The sequence below is a fragment of the Eschrichtius robustus genome, chromosome 16 (genome assembly GCF_028021215.1).
Source record: "Eschrichtius robustus isolate mEscRob2 chromosome 16, mEscRob2.pri, whole genome shotgun sequence".
NCBI lineage: Eukaryota > Metazoa > Chordata > Mammalia > Artiodactyla > Eschrichtiidae > Eschrichtius > Eschrichtius robustus.
Genome location: NC_090839.1, coordinates 54,912,965 through 54,929,229, shown reverse-complemented (window position 1 = coordinate 54,929,229; position 16,265 = coordinate 54,912,965). Strand labels below are relative to the sequence as shown.

Genomic DNA, 16,265 nt, shown 5'->3' with positions numbered 1-16,265 from the left:
TGTCTCTGTTCTCTGTCTTTCTGTGTCTCTGTTCCTCTCTGACCCTCCATCTTTCCCCATCCTCTCTCTGCCTCTCACTGTTCTTTCTGCCTGTCTCCATCCTGTGTCCCTTACTGGCCTTGTCTGTCTGATCGCTGTCTGTCTCTAAGCAGCCTCCTCCCGACCGAGGCTGTGGAGTGGACGGTGCCTCAGAACCGACCACTGGATTGTGCCTGGTGCCCACCTGGCACGTAGCAAGTGCTCAGTAAACTGCAGCTGGAAGGAGAACCCTGGGACCCTGCCCGTGAAGGCCCGTGAAGGGAGGCCTGGCTTTCGAGGCCTCTGCAGGCTGACCCCTCCCTTGTCCAGCTGTGTGCTTGCCTGCTGCCCCCCACTCCTGCCATTCACTCTCCCTTTATGACCTCGTCTTCCCTCCACGTCTCGTGCCAGCGAGCTCCTGTCTCCACATCTTTGCTCGTACTCTTCCTCCTCCCTTGAATGCCTTTCCCTTCCCAGTACAAGCTCCACTTGTCCTCTGGGCTCAAGTCAGGTCCAGGTTCCTCCCCAGAGTTACCTGTGACCACCTCTGGGTTGCAGGCACCAGCACTCGGCAGGGACTGTCTGCTCTGTCTGAATCCCAAGCACCTAGGCAGGGCCAGGCAGACAGGGCCAGGAGTCCCCATATTCCCCTCCCCACTCCATCTTGCATTGGTGAGTTGCGTTTGTTATAGTTAAACCAATGTTGCTACAGTAACTAAAGCCCACAATCTACCTTAGGGTTCGCTCTTCCATTTTTTTTTTTTTTAAACAAACTTGGTCTTTCTTTTTTTAAAAGAAAAAATTTATTTATTTATTTGGCTGTCCTGGGTCTTGGTTGCGGCACGTGGGATCTTCGCTGCCGCTTTCAGGATCTTTAGTTGCAGCATGCGAACTCTTAGTTGCGGCATGTGGGATCTAGTTCCCCAACGAGGGATCGAACCTGGGCCCCCTGCATTGGGAGCATGGAGTCTTAGCCACTGGACCACCAGGGAAGTCCCCAGGGTTCACTCTTGATGTGCTTTCTATGGGTTCCCACAAATGCATGACGTCATGTATCCATCATTACAGCATCACACAAGACAGTTTCACTGCCCTAAAAAAGTGCCCTGTGCTTCACCCGTTCATCCCTGCCTTCCTCTTCCCAAACCCCTGGCAACCACTGATCTTTTTGTTGTCTCTGTAAGATTTGCCTTCTCCTGGATGTCGAGTGTCATATAGTTGGAATCATAGAATATGTAGCCTTTCCAGATTGGCTTCTTTTACTTAGTAATATGCATTTATAGGTCTTCCATATCTTTTTGTGGACTGATAACTATTTTTTTTTAATTTTGGTATAAAAAACACATAAAATTTGCCATCTTAACCATTTTAAATATACAGTTCTAATATTAAGTATATTTACATTGTTGTGAAACAGATCTCCAGAACTGAAACTCTACACCCACTGAACAACTTCTCTTTGACCCCTACCCCAGCCTCTTGTAATCATTTTACTTTCCATATCTATGAATTTGACTACTTTAAATACCTCATATAAATGGAATCATACATTATTTGTCCTTCTGTAAATGGTTTATTTCATTTAGCATAATGTCCTTAAGGTTCATTCATACTGTAGCATGTGACAGGGTTTCCTTTTTCAGACTGAAAAATATTTCATTGAATGTGTATACCATGTTTTGTTTTTTTTTTGGCTGTGTTGGGTCTTTGTTGCTGTGCGCTGGCTTTCTCTAGTTGCGGCGAGCAGGGGCTACTCTTTGTTGCGGTGTATGGGCTTCTCATTGTGGTGGCTTTTCTTGTTGCGGAGCACAGGCTTCAGTAGTTGTAGCATGCAGGCTCAGTAGTTGTAGCACACGGGCCCTAGAGCGTGTGGGCTTCACTAGTTGTGGCTCTTGGGCTCTAGAGTGCAGGCTCAGTAGTTGTGGCGCACAGGCTTAGTTGCTCCGTGGCATGTGGGATCTTCCTGGACCAGGGATCGAACCCGTGTCCCCTGCATTGGCAGGCGGATTCTTAACCACTGTACCACCAGGGAAGTCCCATGTTTTGTTTATCCATTCATCTGTCAGTGGACACTTGGGTTGCCTCTGTGTCTTGGCTATCGTGAATAATGCTGCTGCGAACATGGGTGTGCAAATATTTCTTTGTGACCCTGTTTTCAGTTCTTTTGGGTTTATACCCAGAATTGCTGGATCATATGATAATTCTATTTTTAATTTTTTGAGGAACTGCTAGACTGTTTTCCATAGCATCTGTACCATTTTATGTTCCCACCAACATGCACAAGGATTCCAACTTTCCACATCCTCACCAACACTTGTTATATTCTAGATTTTTTAATAGTAGCCATTCTGTCGGGTGTGAGGTGATATCTTACTATAATTTTCATTTGCATTTTTCTGAGGATTAGTGATGTTAAACATCTTTTCACATGCTTGTTGGCCATTTGTGTATCTATGGGAAAATGTCTATTCAAGTTCTTTGCTCATTTTTAGTTGGTTTATTTGATTTTTCGTTTTTGAGTAATATGAGTTCTTTATATGCTCTGGATATTTATTCCTTATAAGATAGATGATGTGAAAATATATTCTCCCATTCTATAGGTTGTCTTTTTACTCTGTTGTGTCCTTGGATAAACAAAAGTTAAGTTTTACGTAGTCTCATTTGTCTATTTTTGCTTTTCTCTGTGCTTTGCTATCGTATTTAAGAAATCATTACCGGGCTTCCCTGGTGGCACAGTGGTTAAGAATCCTCCTGCCAATGCAGGAGACACGGGTTCGAGCACTGGTCTGGGAAGATCCCACATGCCACAGAGCAGCTAAGCCCGTGTGCCACAACTACTGAGCCTGTGCTCCAGAGCCTGCGAGCCACAACTCCTGAAGCCTGGGCGCCTAGAGCCCGTGCTCTGCAACAAGAGAAGCCACCACAATGAGAAACCCATGCACCACAACTAACTAGAGAATGCCTGTGCACAGCAACAAAGACCCAATGCAGCCAAAAATAAATAAATAAAATAAATAAATTAAAAAAAAAAAAAAGAAAGAAATCATTACCAAATTCAAAGTCATGAAGTTTTTCCCCTATGTTTTCTTCTTGGAGTTTTATGGTTTGGGGTCTGAGCTATTTATTTTTTTATCGCTGAACAATATTCCATTGTATGAATGTACCACAGTTTATTCATTCACTTATTGAGGAACTTCTTGGCTGCTTCCAGTTTTTTGCAACTATGATAAAACTGCTATAAACATTTATGTGGCTATAAGTTTTTAACTTATTTGGGTAAATACTTAGGATATTAGGTAAATACAGTTGCTGGATCATGTAGTAAGAGTTTTTTTTTTTTTTTTTTTTTAAAGCTTTGTAAGAAACTGCCAAACTGTATTCTAAAAGTGGCCTTAATCATTTTGCATTCCCACCAGAAGTGTGAATGAGAGTTCCTGTTGCTCCACATCCTCACCAGCATTTGGTGTTGTCAGTTTTTTGAAATTTAGCCATTCTAGTAGGTTTGTAGTGGTAGCTTATTGTTGTTTTAATTTACAGTTCCTTAATGAGATACAGTGTTAAGCATCTTTTCATGTTTTCATTTTTCATCTGTGTATCTTTTTTGGTGAGGTGTCCATTCTGGTCTCTTGCCTATTTTTTAATTTTTTTTTTTTAGTTTTAAGTGTTCTTTGTGTTTTTTGGATATAAGTTCTTTCTCAGATATGTGCTTTGCAAATGTTTTCTCCCAGTCTGTGGCATGTCTTTTTATTTTCTTAACAGTGTCTTTTGCAGACCAGTAGTTTATAATTTTAATGAAGTCCAATTTATCAGTTTTTTCTTTCATAGGTCACACTTTTGGTATTGTATCTAATAGGTCATTGCCAAACCCAAGGTCACCTAGGTTTTCTCATATGCTATCTTCTAGAGGTTTTATAATAAAGGTTTGTGTTTTTATGTTTAAGACTATGATCCATTTTTAGTTGATTTTTGTGAAAGATGTAAAGTCTATGTCTAGATTCATTTCTTTGCATGTGGATGCCCAGTTGTTCCAGCACCATTTGTTGAAAAGACTGTCTTTGCTCCATTGTATTGCCTTTGCTCCCTTGTCGAAGATCAGCTGGCTGTAGTTAAGGGGGTCTCTCTCTGGGCTCTCTGTTCTGTTCCATTGATCTATTTGTTTATCCTTGTGCAGATCCACACCGTCCTGATTACAGTAGCTTTAGAATATAGCCGGGAAGCAGCAGTCCTCCACCTTTGTTCTTCTCCTTTACTTTGTGTTGACCATTCTGAGTCTTTTGCCTCTCCACATAAGTTTCATAATCAGTTTGTCGATATTCACAAAACTTGTTGGGATGTTCATTGGGATTGTATTGAATCTATAAGTCAAGTTGGGAAGAACTGATATCTTGACAATATTGAGTATTCCTGACTGTGAACATGGAATATCTCTCCATTTGTTTGGTTCTGTGATTTCTTTCAGCGGTTTTGTAGTATTCCTCATGTAGATCTTATACGTATTTTGTTAGTTTTTTGTTTTTTTGTTTTTTTTGGCTGTGCCGTGTGGCATGCGGGGTCTTAAGTTCCCTGACCAGGGATTGAACCTGCGCCCCCTGCAGTGGAAGCATGGAGTCTTAACCACTGCACCACCAGGGAAGTCCCATTTTGTTAGATTCCTAGCTAAGTATTTCAGTTTTGGGGGGTGCTGATGTAAATGGTATTGTGTTTTTAATTTCAAATTCCAATTGTTCATTGCTGGTTGATTGTTTTTTGAAATAAGAAAATATGAATCTGTGCTGATCGGAAAAAAGTGGAGCCGTGCTAAGATATAAAAAGGAAAAGCTGATCACCCCTCACCTGCCTCACCCCTGGTGCCAGCATTAAAACGCGGCCCGTGCCTGTCAAGACCTTTCTCCTTACTCAGCAGACTTGCAAAACATACAGGAATGTGGTCAGACAAATGGAGTTTTTTACTTTTACCACAGTAGAATCACACCACACTGCGTAACTCTGCATCTTCCTTTTTGCAGTTAACAATTTATCATGGCCAAGCCTGTAAATAGTCAACGGATACAGATTCTGCCTCCTCTCCCCCAGTTCTTTATGTATGTACATTTGTGTACACTTTCACACTCACACATGCAGAGAGATTATTCCACAGAAAGAAAGCTGTTTATATAAGGTATGGGTATTTTGTTTTGGTTTTTTTTTTTTTTCTTTTTTCGTCTGTTCCCATCCCCACCCTCAGTCAGGTATTCTGAACCAGTAACTGCGTGCTGAGTGATGGATGGATGTGCAAGCTTGCCGTCCTGGTTAGACGCCAAGTTAAGTGTAGAAATGATGTTGTCCTGTGAGCCCCTCTAGGCTGGGCTGAGCACAGGGCCGGACACACGTATAGCAGCTGGTAACCTAGAGTTTGGTTCTGGTCCTCAGTTTCTCCATCTGTGAAGGGGTCGTGGTGATAGCGCGGCTTCATAACGTGGTTGGAAAGATAGGGTGAGATCATGCGTGTCACATAGTTGGTGCTCAGGAAATGTGAACTCTTGTCACAGTCTTTGTTGCGGGTGACTGGGGCTGGAAAGGGGGCCTGCCCCCTGCTGTGAGAAGGAGGAACTGGGCTGGGGAGGGGTTGCCTGGTGCCTGATGCTCAACCTGTGTACTGGGTGTGGGACCATCAGAGCCTAGGGATGGGGGAGATAGGCCCCCCTCCCAGAGGACCTCCCCGGCCTAATTGTGCTGTTTTCTCCTCTCTGCTTTTCCAGGACAAGCAGTTGCGCATCTTCGACCCCAGAGCCAAGCCCGAGGCCTCCCAGGTGAGTTGTGTGGGCAGCGGAGCTGGATTGAGGCCCCAGCGGCTCCAGCAGACGCGGGCAAGGGCAACTCAGCCTCTGGCACACAGATTCTGCCACGCCCCGTGCCCCTGGCCGAGGCTTGGCGGGTACGCGGGGGTCACCTGGGAGGTGGCTCGAGGCTCTTTCTGGGAAGCGTGTTCTGGGTCTTGGGAGGATCCAGCTTTGATCACAGGGTGGGGGCAGCCAGGCCGCCCACAGGCCTTCGGTGGAAGCATCCTGTGGCTTCAAGAAGCTAATTTGAGATTCCAACTTCCTCTCCTTTGAAACCCTCATCCCTACCCACCTTTCCTGGTACGGTCAGCGGAGGCCAGCCACAGAGGAGCCAAGAAGACCCAGCCCCCACCCTCTGCACCCCTCCAGGCCCTGGTGCTGGGGGGCCTGCCTGATCTGTGGGCCCCGGGCGCTGAGCGGGTTCGGTTTGTGTCTGGCTGTGCATGGGTGCATGTGGCCCTTCGAGTTCCAAATGAGGAGGCCAGGCGATGGGTTCATGCTGCAGGCATTGAGCCACTGGGGACTCGTTCATTCATTTGAGAACAACTTGGTGCCAGGCACAGAATGTTCTGTGGTGAACGAGACAGACACGGACAATTGCTGGGGGGCTCCGCTTGCTGTAGTGATTTAGTGCTTCCCTGAGGAGCTGGCTTGGGGCTGAGGCCTGAGTGCTGCCGTGGACGGCCTGGGCGGGCTGAGCTTGTCCTAGGAGCCTGAGTCAGGGGCTTGTCACCTGTGCTTTGGGAGCCATTAGGGTTATAAGCCAACAATGAAATGAGCGGATTTACATTTTTAAAAATTATTCTAGAAGCTGAGGAGCCTTCTTTCCTGAGGAAGGTGCAGTTCAGGGTTCTGCTGCTAGCTCGTGCGCAGAGCTCCCCAGCGAGGCCCCAGGCCCAGCAGAGATGCCTCATCTCCATTTCTAGGACTTGTTCCCCACCCGGGGTCAAGGGTAATCCACCAGTCTAACACACACTCCCCTTCATACAGCCCACCCGGGGTCGAGGGTAATCCACCAGTCTAAACCCAAGCAGCAGTAATGCACACAGACAGACACACACACACACACACACACACACACACACACACACACACACACACACACACACACACACACACACACACACACACACACACACACACACACACACACACACACACACACACACACACACACACACACACACACACACACACACACACACACACACACACACACACACACACACACACACACACACACACACACACACACACACACACACACACACACACACACTCCCCTTCATACAGCCAACTGCAGCTCTTTCCCAGGGCAGTGCAGTCAGCTCCACCTCTGACTGGCCGAAGACCAAGAGGAGGCCCCATCCTGGCAGGTGAACCAAGCCCAGCAGAAGTGGCTTTAGCTCCACCCTGGCCCTGCTTCCTCGAGGCTGGGTCTTGGTTCCTTGGTCTCGTCGCCCCTTGGCTGTGGTGGAGCTGTGTGAGCCTCAGGGCAGCGTGAGCAGTGGGCCTCACTGTAGCTTTCTGTGCTAAATAACCTTTAGTCTTTGCCTGGAAAGGGGCCCCAGGCTCAGCTCGAGGAGGGAGACTGAGGCCCTCTCCCTGCAGCTTTCTCAGGTCACCCTCTCCTCCCCAGGGTCCAGGCCACAGCGCCCGGCACCTCCATTCCTGCCCCAGCTGGGCAGTGCCTCTGGCCAGCTCATCCAGCTGAACCTTTTCCTCCTTTCTCTCCTCCTCCTCCGGCAACGGGGGGCAGTCATGGTGCTGAGGTAGAGATGCAGTGGCTGCCGTCCAAGGGCTCCAAGTTCAGAGAAGAGGGAGGGAGCCCCTCTGAAGGGGGTTTCTGGGCCGAGGAGACCCGGGAAGAGCGTGGGTGGCTCCCACCCGCTCCTAGCTCCTGGGACCGTGCCTGTGCTTGGCCGCTTGTGCGGGGGCAGCAGGACCTGGAATGCTGCCCTCTGCCTGGCCCTGCCCCCCACTTCCGCCAGGGCATCTGGCCCACACCTGGCTTCTATTAAGAAAACTGCTGCTGGCAGCCAGGGTCGGTGTGAGCCGAGGGGCCAGCTCAGGGGAGAGGCCTTCTGGGAGTGCCTTCTCCTGAGATCCTCCTTCCCCAGTGGAGGGGGTACTGGTGGGGGTTGGGGAAGAAGGCACTGCCCTCCCTCCAGCTTCTGCCCTCCCTGCCCCACTGGCTGTCTCCATGGCCTGGAGGATGGGCAGGGAGGCCTGGGGAATTCTCCCTCCACTGTCTTTTTTGGGCCCTGCCTCTGGAGACTGGAGCTTGGAGCAGGGGATGCTTGGGCGGCTCCCTCCTGTTCACACCCTCTGCTTTGTTTTTAGGTTGCATTTATGACGGGTTATTATGTCCCAGGCTCTTGGCACGCATAACCTCCTTCCACTCTCCTGACCGTCCTGTAAAGTCAGTCCTTTGGTCATTTTTTCTCCAGGGTTACACAGCTGAGTGGCAGAGCCAGGTTCGGTCCATCTGACTCCGGAGCCCCAGCCCTCTCTTGCCCCTTCACTGTGCCAGAGCCCCAGTGGGGGTGGCCGAGGCCCTGAAGCCATGGCCGTGCCAGGGAAGTAGAAGCCACAGCTGAGGGGGTACCCAGGGCTGGTGAGCTTCGACAGGCTGGTCCAGGGCAGGAGGGGGCCAGAGAACCTCTGGCGTGGACAGGCGGAACTGCTCCTTCCGACCACCCCCTGTGTCAGGCAGGCCTGGGGGGCCAGCATCTGCAGCCCAGGACTGAGCCTGGCTGAGGAGGGGTGTGGGTGAGTGATGGGGGTCTTACCACCGGAGAAGGTCCCCTCACCCTAGGAAGGAGCCCAGGGCCGCTCTTCCAGTCGCCCTGCCCCACACAGGAAGCGTTGCTGTGGCGACAGAGAGGGGGATTTGGCTTTACTGCAGCTGGAATGCTGGGTATGCGCCTGCTCCTGGCGCCCCTGTACTGGGCAGGCTCGGCCTGGCCTCAGCCCCTCCTGTTCTCTCCTTGGGGCCAGGTGTGGGGGAGACATGGGGGTACCGAGGGGCTTCTCCACGAGCAGGACACTTAGCTGCCTGTAAGAGGGAAACCCCAAGGCCTGGCCTGCAGGCTCGGGATCACCATCAGCGGCTTCCTACGACAGGGCTCAGGTTTGGGTGGCAGGGTGCCTAGGTCCCAAATGCAGCCTCCCCTCTACCCCAGGAGAATGAGAATCCGGGGATTTGGCAGGAGGGCTCCTCCTCCCCGAGTCCCACTGAGGTCAGCAAAGAACTTGCCATTTTTGAAACTGAAAGTCACTCCAGTGATCTGGGGATAGAGGATTGGGGAGGGGGTCCTTGGCCTTCCCTCCAAGTTGCTGGGGCTTCCTCTGGCCCCGGGACAGACTGAGCTGGGTGTGCTCATGGTGGGTGCACTGGGCTCAGCCTAAGCTCTGACCTCGTCTCCACTTCCTGGGTGCCGTGTCCTCTGAGACCCGAGGCGAGAGTGGAGAGCTGTGGGGCGAGCAGGACTCGCCAGCCCACAATGCCCTGACCAGCGCTGCCTGGTTCCCCCAGTGTGAGCTCGTCCAGGGAGGATTGCTGGAGACCCAAGGTGCCTGGGGGCAGCTAGCATCTTGGGCTCCTCCTGGTCTGGGCTCTGCTGCCTTCTGGCTGTGCCTGTCTCCTCGCCTGTCCTCCATCTGCTCCTCTTGTGCAGACAGAGAACAGTAACGGTTGGTGCAGGTGGCTATCCTGCTGGGTGACTTGGGGCAGATGGCTTCCTCTCTCTGGGCCTCTGGTTTCTCTGTGTGTGAAATAGGAAGGTGGAGACACGGGCCAAGGAATGTTCCATCCAAACCTGTGCCTCTGGATGAAAAACGCTCCCTCGCTGTCCACAGGCCCCGTAGACCCTGCACCGCCTCCTCCTCTCCCCTGACCCTGCTGCCAGCTGTGCCGGCCTCTTCGCTCTCCGAGACCCTGACTCTTCACAGATGCTGGTCCCCACCGCTGGCTCACACCTGCCAATCCTTCACATCTTAAGTGTTACCTTAAATCCACTGCCCTCAATTATACTCTGTTGTACCCTGTTACCATGCTTCTAAAAAATGCACATTGATGTGTGCCGGACACAAGCCTGAGCACATCACCCTCCACATTGGGTCTGTCATGGTGCTCTTTGTGTGGGTCAGGACACTGAGGCACATCCTGGGACGAGGCTGTTGACGGCTTGGCTTTCACCCAGCCAGTCTGACTGCAAAGCTTGCGCCCCTAACCCCCCACTTACAGCAACTCGCTGACATAGTTATTTCTGTTTGGTTCACATCTGCCTTTCAACCTGCACGTTCTATGAGTTTGCATACCCTTTCTGTTTTGTTGACCACGTCCCCAGTGCCTAGTGTCATGTGCAGCTCGAATATTCATATTATGAAAGAACAAGTGAGTGAGCAGCCCTGCTTCACCCAGGACGTGACCGTCCATCTGAGATGTGTCTGGCCCCACCGCCAGCTCCCAGCACAGTACCTGGCCAGGAGGAGGCGTGCACGACTATTGAATGAATGAATGGTGTGCTAATGTGGTGCGAGCCGTCTGGTGCTCCTTACGTGGGATGTTTGCACACCGATGAGAGGGCGAGAGCCCATGTGACACTTCTGATTGACCCTGGGGTGTTGGTGGCGGAGCTGACCCTTGCCCTGACCCCACAGCCCCTCTTGCGTAAAGAGAGGGATGTTGGGCCCAAGTTCTCAGGCTCCAGCCCTGACTTCCTGTGCCGACTACAGCCGGGTGGGAAGGAAGCAGTGAGAAAAGCCCCTTGAACGACACGGAGCCGTTTCCGATGGTCTCCCACGCTGGGGTCGGCTTCCGCGGGCTGGGGAGGGGGCGCAGGGCCAGCTCCTCACAGCCGCCTGCCTCCCTCATTCATTCCCAAGGAGATCGTGGGAAGCTGGGAGGAAGCTGGCCACAGTTTGGGGTGAGCTAATTTTGGTAACAGGGTCTTTGGTCTCAGGCTCCAGGGGCCAGGGTGACTGGGAGGGAGCAGTCTGCATTTCCTCTGGCCCCCTCAGCTCCCCCCTGCTTGGGCCCGGGGGACAGGGCCGCCTGCGGTTTGAACTCGTCTCTCCTCCCTGGGGCCCAGGAAACCTTCCTTCTGGCAGCTCCAGCACCACGGGAGGGCCAAGAGGGGCACTCTTCTGCCCTCTCCAGGGACTGTTCCCCATGCTTGGCACCAGGCCCTCTCCCCGGCCCCCTGGCAGCGTCAAGAGGCAGCAGTAATACTCGTAATCCCTCGATTTGCACGGCGCTTTGTGGCCGGCCTGTTCCTATCACATGTGGTCTCAGTTGATCCTCGCGACAGTCCTGGGAAGTAGGCAGCCCAGGCCACGAGCAAGGACAGTGAAGTTCCGAGAGGGCGCTGGGGTCCTCAGAGCCCGAGGATGGTGACCAGCAGCCAAGTGCCTCCCCCCGGACACCTGCAGAGGCAAGGACGTGCCGCTGTCCTGAGCCCCATCACCGCGGCAAGAGGGGCCTGGCCATGAGCAGAGCAGCCCGACAGGCCCCTTACAAGGAGGGAGACTGAGCCCAAGCTTGGTGGCCAAGTAGGCCCTCTGGGTGCAGAGCTGGCCCCAGCTGGCCCCTCCTGCCCTCTGGAGGGCTCTCAGGTGGGTGGCCCCCCTGAGGAGGCCCCCAAGGCTCAACTCAGTGCCATCTTTTTCCTCCTCCAGAGCACGTGGGCCCATGAGAACAACAGGGATGGCTGGCTGGTGTGGACAGGCACCCAGGAGCACCTTGTGTCCACTGGCTTCAACAAGGTAGGGCTCCTCCCGGAGGAGTAGGGCATCCACACCAAGAGGGCGGGGACGAGGCCCACTGGGAGGCGGGGGCTGCGGCCAGCTCCAGACCCATCCATATACGGCCCTGTGTGCAGCCGGGTCTCAGAGCCCCAGGGGACCAACGGCTGCTGAAAACTGGCAGATTCCATCTGCAATAGCTAAGCCTGACCCTGGGAACTGCGGTGGGCCCCCCCAGGGACCAGAGTCCACAGAGGGAACCGCCCCTTGTCCCTTGTCACCTAAGGGTTCTTAAAGGGGCAGGACATGAAAACCCAAACTCTCCCTCCCTGGCATGACTCACCGCCCCACCCCCCACCCCCCGAATGCTCTGCTCTGTGGCAAGTGCTCCTGTGCCAGGCTGCGTCCTTAGTCCCTGGGTTCTGGGCTCGGCCCCTCTGAGTCCCTCTGTGCCCCCTCCCTGCAGATGCGTGAGCGTGAAGTGAAGCTCTGGGACACCCGGCTCTTTTCCAGCGCCTGCACCTCCCTCACCCTGGACACCTCTCCCAGGTAGGAGTGGCTGGCGTGCTGGGATGGCTGGGGGCGTTGAGGACCCAGTGATGTCTGTAAGTGCACGCTGCTGGTTGTGGGGCAGGCTTCTGCCCGGGGGCTCGTGCTGGTGTGTTTTGGCATTTGGGGAGGGGATTGTGACTCAGCGGTGTGGGGACGGGGGGTCTGGGGATGCGCCTGATTTTGCTGTGAGTGTTCTGGTGGAGCCGAAGACTGAAGAAACTGAGGCTCCGATCATGAGGTGGCCGCGGGGTGACGTGGGGTCAGGTGGGCTGGCAGGTCTGGAGGCTCCAGTGCAGGACGGAGGCAGGCCTCGGACCCGCAGTTTCTGTGAGACCTCAGCCCTGGCCGCATGCTTGTCACTGGTGGTCCTGGGCGGGTTGGGGGGTGCAGGCAGCGTGGAGGTGCAAGTGCACCTCGTCCTTCCACCCTCCTGGAAGCGTGTGCAAGAGGGTTTATGGTGGTGCTCCATGGGGTCCTGGCCCAGCCAGCTCTGTGCAGGGACAACCCACGCACCAGGAGGCCCGCTGAGGAGATGAGGTACAGGAGGCTGGAGGACCAGCCCGGCTGGTGCAGGAGGCGGTGGGACCTGGTCCCTGTTTAGCTGTGACTCTCGGGGCGGCTTGCTGAACCCCCCACCCAGGCAGGGACCTAGGAGGTCAGAGCCAGGATGGGGCCTTGGTCCTTGGATATCCATTCAGCCCCTTCCTCTTCCGTTTTACAACTAGGGAAACTGAGTCATAGAGGGCGTGGTGACCTGTCCAGGCTCTGGGAGCAGTGAGGGCCGTGTCTGGGGCACGCAGGGCTGAGTGCCGTAAGAGCTCCTGCCAGGGCGACCCTGCTGAGAGCCCCCAGAGAAGGGGAAACCGTCAGGATGGCACTCCCATCCTGTCTCACAACCCAGGGAAAGGCTGGGGAGCTGGAAAGGCCCAATTTGCAGATGAGGGAGGCAAGGCTGAGTGAGATCCCATACCAGTAGGTGTGAGGTCTCTGCCTGCTCTTGGCCCTGGGAATGCAGCGGGATGTTACCAGGGCACCCCTGCGCTGGAGGAATCAGGGCCCCCAGGCCTTCTGGCTTCATGTCCAGCAACCCCTCCCCCAGCCCTCATGCTGCACTGATATCTTGTCCTCCACGCCTACCCAGGCCAGACAGCCCCTTCCTTATGGGGCCCCCCAGCAGAGGGAGGGAACTGGCCCAGCTTGGAAAAGGGAGCCAGCACTACCATCAAGTGCTCCTCTCCCCACCACTTCCTGCCTTCCAGGCTCCGCCCCGGTCTGTGCCGGCACCCGCCCCCCCCACCCCGAGGAGCAGCCCCCGCCCAGCCCCAGTGTGGCCCCTGGGGGAGTTAACGATGCCCAGACCCCGTGGTGCCACTGGCCAAGGCTGACCCTGTAATTATAGCAGTTAAGAATAGCCTTGCAGGGCCAGCGAGGCCTGGAATTTCTCAAATCACTCCCAGATGGGCGGCCAGGCCAGTATCCCGCCCCCTTCATCCCCCAGTCCTGGCCACTGCCCCACTGGGCCCACGCCCTTGGCAAAGGAGCTGGGACTCTCCAGCCCTCTACAAAGCTGGTGGACGCCAGGGATGCGTGCCAGCCTCCAGGCTGGCCTGAGAAGTGGTGGGTCCCCTACCCCCAGGCTCCCCAGAAGCCAGAACCCCTCAGGAGCCCCCTGGGGTGTTGGGGGCTGCTGAGTGAACTGGACTGAAGGTAGGAAGGGTGCAGGGTGTCAGCTGCGGGCACGGCATGGGTCTCCACCGCACCCGCTCAGTTTCTTTTCTATTTTACAGATTTTCCATCTCCATTTGGGCAGAACAGTATGAGCTCTTATAAGAGCTATAGGGGGCCAGGGGTCAGGCACATGCCCCTCCCCATCCTCTCCCAGGGAGGACCCAGGGCCCCACCCTCCCAGGGGCCTCTGTCTCTGCTCCCATCACAACCCAGAGAAAGGCTGGGGAGCTGGAAAGGCCCAATTTGCAGATGAGGGAGGCAAGGCTGAGTGAGATCCCATACCAGTAGGGAGAGGATGGGCCCTCCTGCCCTTCCCCTGCTCATCTGTGTTGTTTGTGGAGTGTACCTCCCCACGTGGGAAGCGCAGGGCAGCAGGTCCCATCTGTAAAGCTGGGCTCGGGCAGCAGGTCCACAGATGGCTGCCCCGTACTTCCTGCGCTGGGTGGAGGTGGGGGGTTACCGGCAGGGCCTGGGCTAATGGAGCAGCTCATTCTCCGGTCCGGGAGGCGCAGAAACACCACCTGTCTCGGGTGCCCTGCTCCTGGGCTGGGTGAATGGTCAACAGTATCGGCCCTGAGCTGAAGGCAGATGGAGATTTTTCTCCACATGTTACCAAAGAATAAAAGCTGAAGCCGGAAAAATCGATCTTCTGTTGAGGTCGCCCTGGCAGCAAGCCTCACAGGGTGCAGGCTGGGAGTCTGCTCTGCTTCTTCACATTGAGGTGTCCACCTCTGGCCAGAGGCACCGGCCCTGCATCCCAGCGAGTTCCCTGGAGGTTGGGAGCCCCCTCCCTGCCTGCCTTCTGCGGCTCTCAGGAGCCCCTCCCCTCTCCTGGAGGGCCAAGCCCTCCCCCCAAGGCTGGTACCCCCACCTCCTGGGCCAGGGAGCAGGTGTTGGGATCCGTCCCTGCCTGCTGTGAGCAAGCTGCTGTCTCACCGTTCCCGGCCTGTGATTCTCTTCTGTAGAGAGATTGCTGGACGTGAAATGGGAGCATGTGTAGCCCGTGTGGCACAGGGCCTGTGGCAGTGAGGACGCAGCAGTTGGGGGCTGGCGTTTCCCCACAGCAGGATCACCCTGGGTAGTGGCTGTATCTTGGCTCGGTCCCCCACTCATTCCCTGGCCCTCTCTTCGTCCCCCGGCCCCTCATCTGATGGGATGCCCAAAGACCTTTTCTGGGAGGGCTGGCGTGAGTGCTCAGGCCCCTTTCTGTGGGCCCCACCACTCACCCCGCCCCTGCGGCCCCACTAGCCAGGTTTAGCTTTGCAGCGAAAACATTCATTCAGCAGCCACTGTGTTTAGCAGCAGCCCATAGGCCCACAATGGCCCCTTTGACGGGGCCGCCGAAGGGGAGGGCAGGCCTCGCCAGAGCCATTCCCCTAATGGGACCCAGGCCCACAGGAAATCCACCTGGGCTGCTGCCTCCGCTGCCTCAGGAAGAAGGGGCCCCACCCAGGCCCGCTGCCACCACTCTCTGCCCATCACGACCCACCTCCTCCCTTCTCATGCCAGAACCCTCAGCAGCCGATAATTGAATCCAGAGCCTCGTGTGGCCGGGCCTGACTCTGCACTGACATCAACGCCCAGAACCGCAGGGCCTGCTCCCCAGGCCTGGCTGGGCTGCCTCCTTCCCGCCAGGGTGAGGCTGGGGACCAGGGGCCATGACCCATGCAGGGAGATGGGCATGGGGCCGCAGGGAGGCTCGCTCTAGCCTTTGCAGGGCCTCTCTATGGCCCCAGGGGCACCTCCCTTCCTGCCAGAGGGTAATAGGAAAAGGTGCTGGGCGCGTGTGTCTGTCACTGTTCCTAAGCTCCCAGCACCTGGTCCAGGCCAGGGCTGTGCATAGCATCCCTGGGGGCCCTGCCCCCACCTTGGCCTGTGGCTTCCTGGAAAACACTCCCGGGGTTTCTGGAAAGCCTGGGTACTTTACTCAAGTGCAGAGAGTAAAGGGGCATCACAGGGCCACCTGCCCCTAACAGCCCTGGCTCGGTCCCTGCCTCCTCACCCAGCAAAGAGTTCCTGCCATTCAGGATCTGTGCTGCTCCTCTACCAAGGCCCCTTCTCTGTAGCTAGAGCAGGAGGCTGGGAGCAAGGTCTCCCAGCCTGAGCCCATGCAGAGGGGCAACAGGACTGCAGGAAGGGCTGGGCCATGTGTGCCATCTGGTCCAGGACCATCCACGAGGGCCTGGCAGGACATGGCTCAAGGCACCTCCTCCACAGAGGAAGGCAGGCGGTGAACTGCTCATCAGACCCATCTCTGAGGAGGGACCCTTGGGGGTCGTCTTGGCTTGCATCTGCCACGAGCATCTCCCCAGCCTCTCCCAGGAGCCCTGCAGCTCCTGCTGGCAGAAGACTGGGCCTGGGAAGGGTAAGGCTGCCCTAACCGTTCCTCTGCCCGGAGGT

The 16,265-nt window shown here is 55.0% G+C and overlaps 1 protein-coding gene across 1 annotated transcript in view; it reads left to right on the top strand.

The window, feature by feature from the left end:
- The window catches only part of CORO7 (coronin 7), a 58,578-nt gene that overhangs the window by 17,158 nt on the left and 25,155 nt on the right, over positions 1-16,265 (top strand). The window contains exons 7-9 of the mRNA XM_068566017.1: positions 5,757-5,807; positions 11,520-11,606; positions 12,052-12,134. Coding sequence (XP_068422118.1) covers positions 5,757-5,807; positions 11,520-11,606; positions 12,052-12,134 — 221 coding nt within the window. The remainder of the gene's footprint in view (positions 1-5,756; positions 5,808-11,519; positions 11,607-12,051; positions 12,135-16,265) is intronic.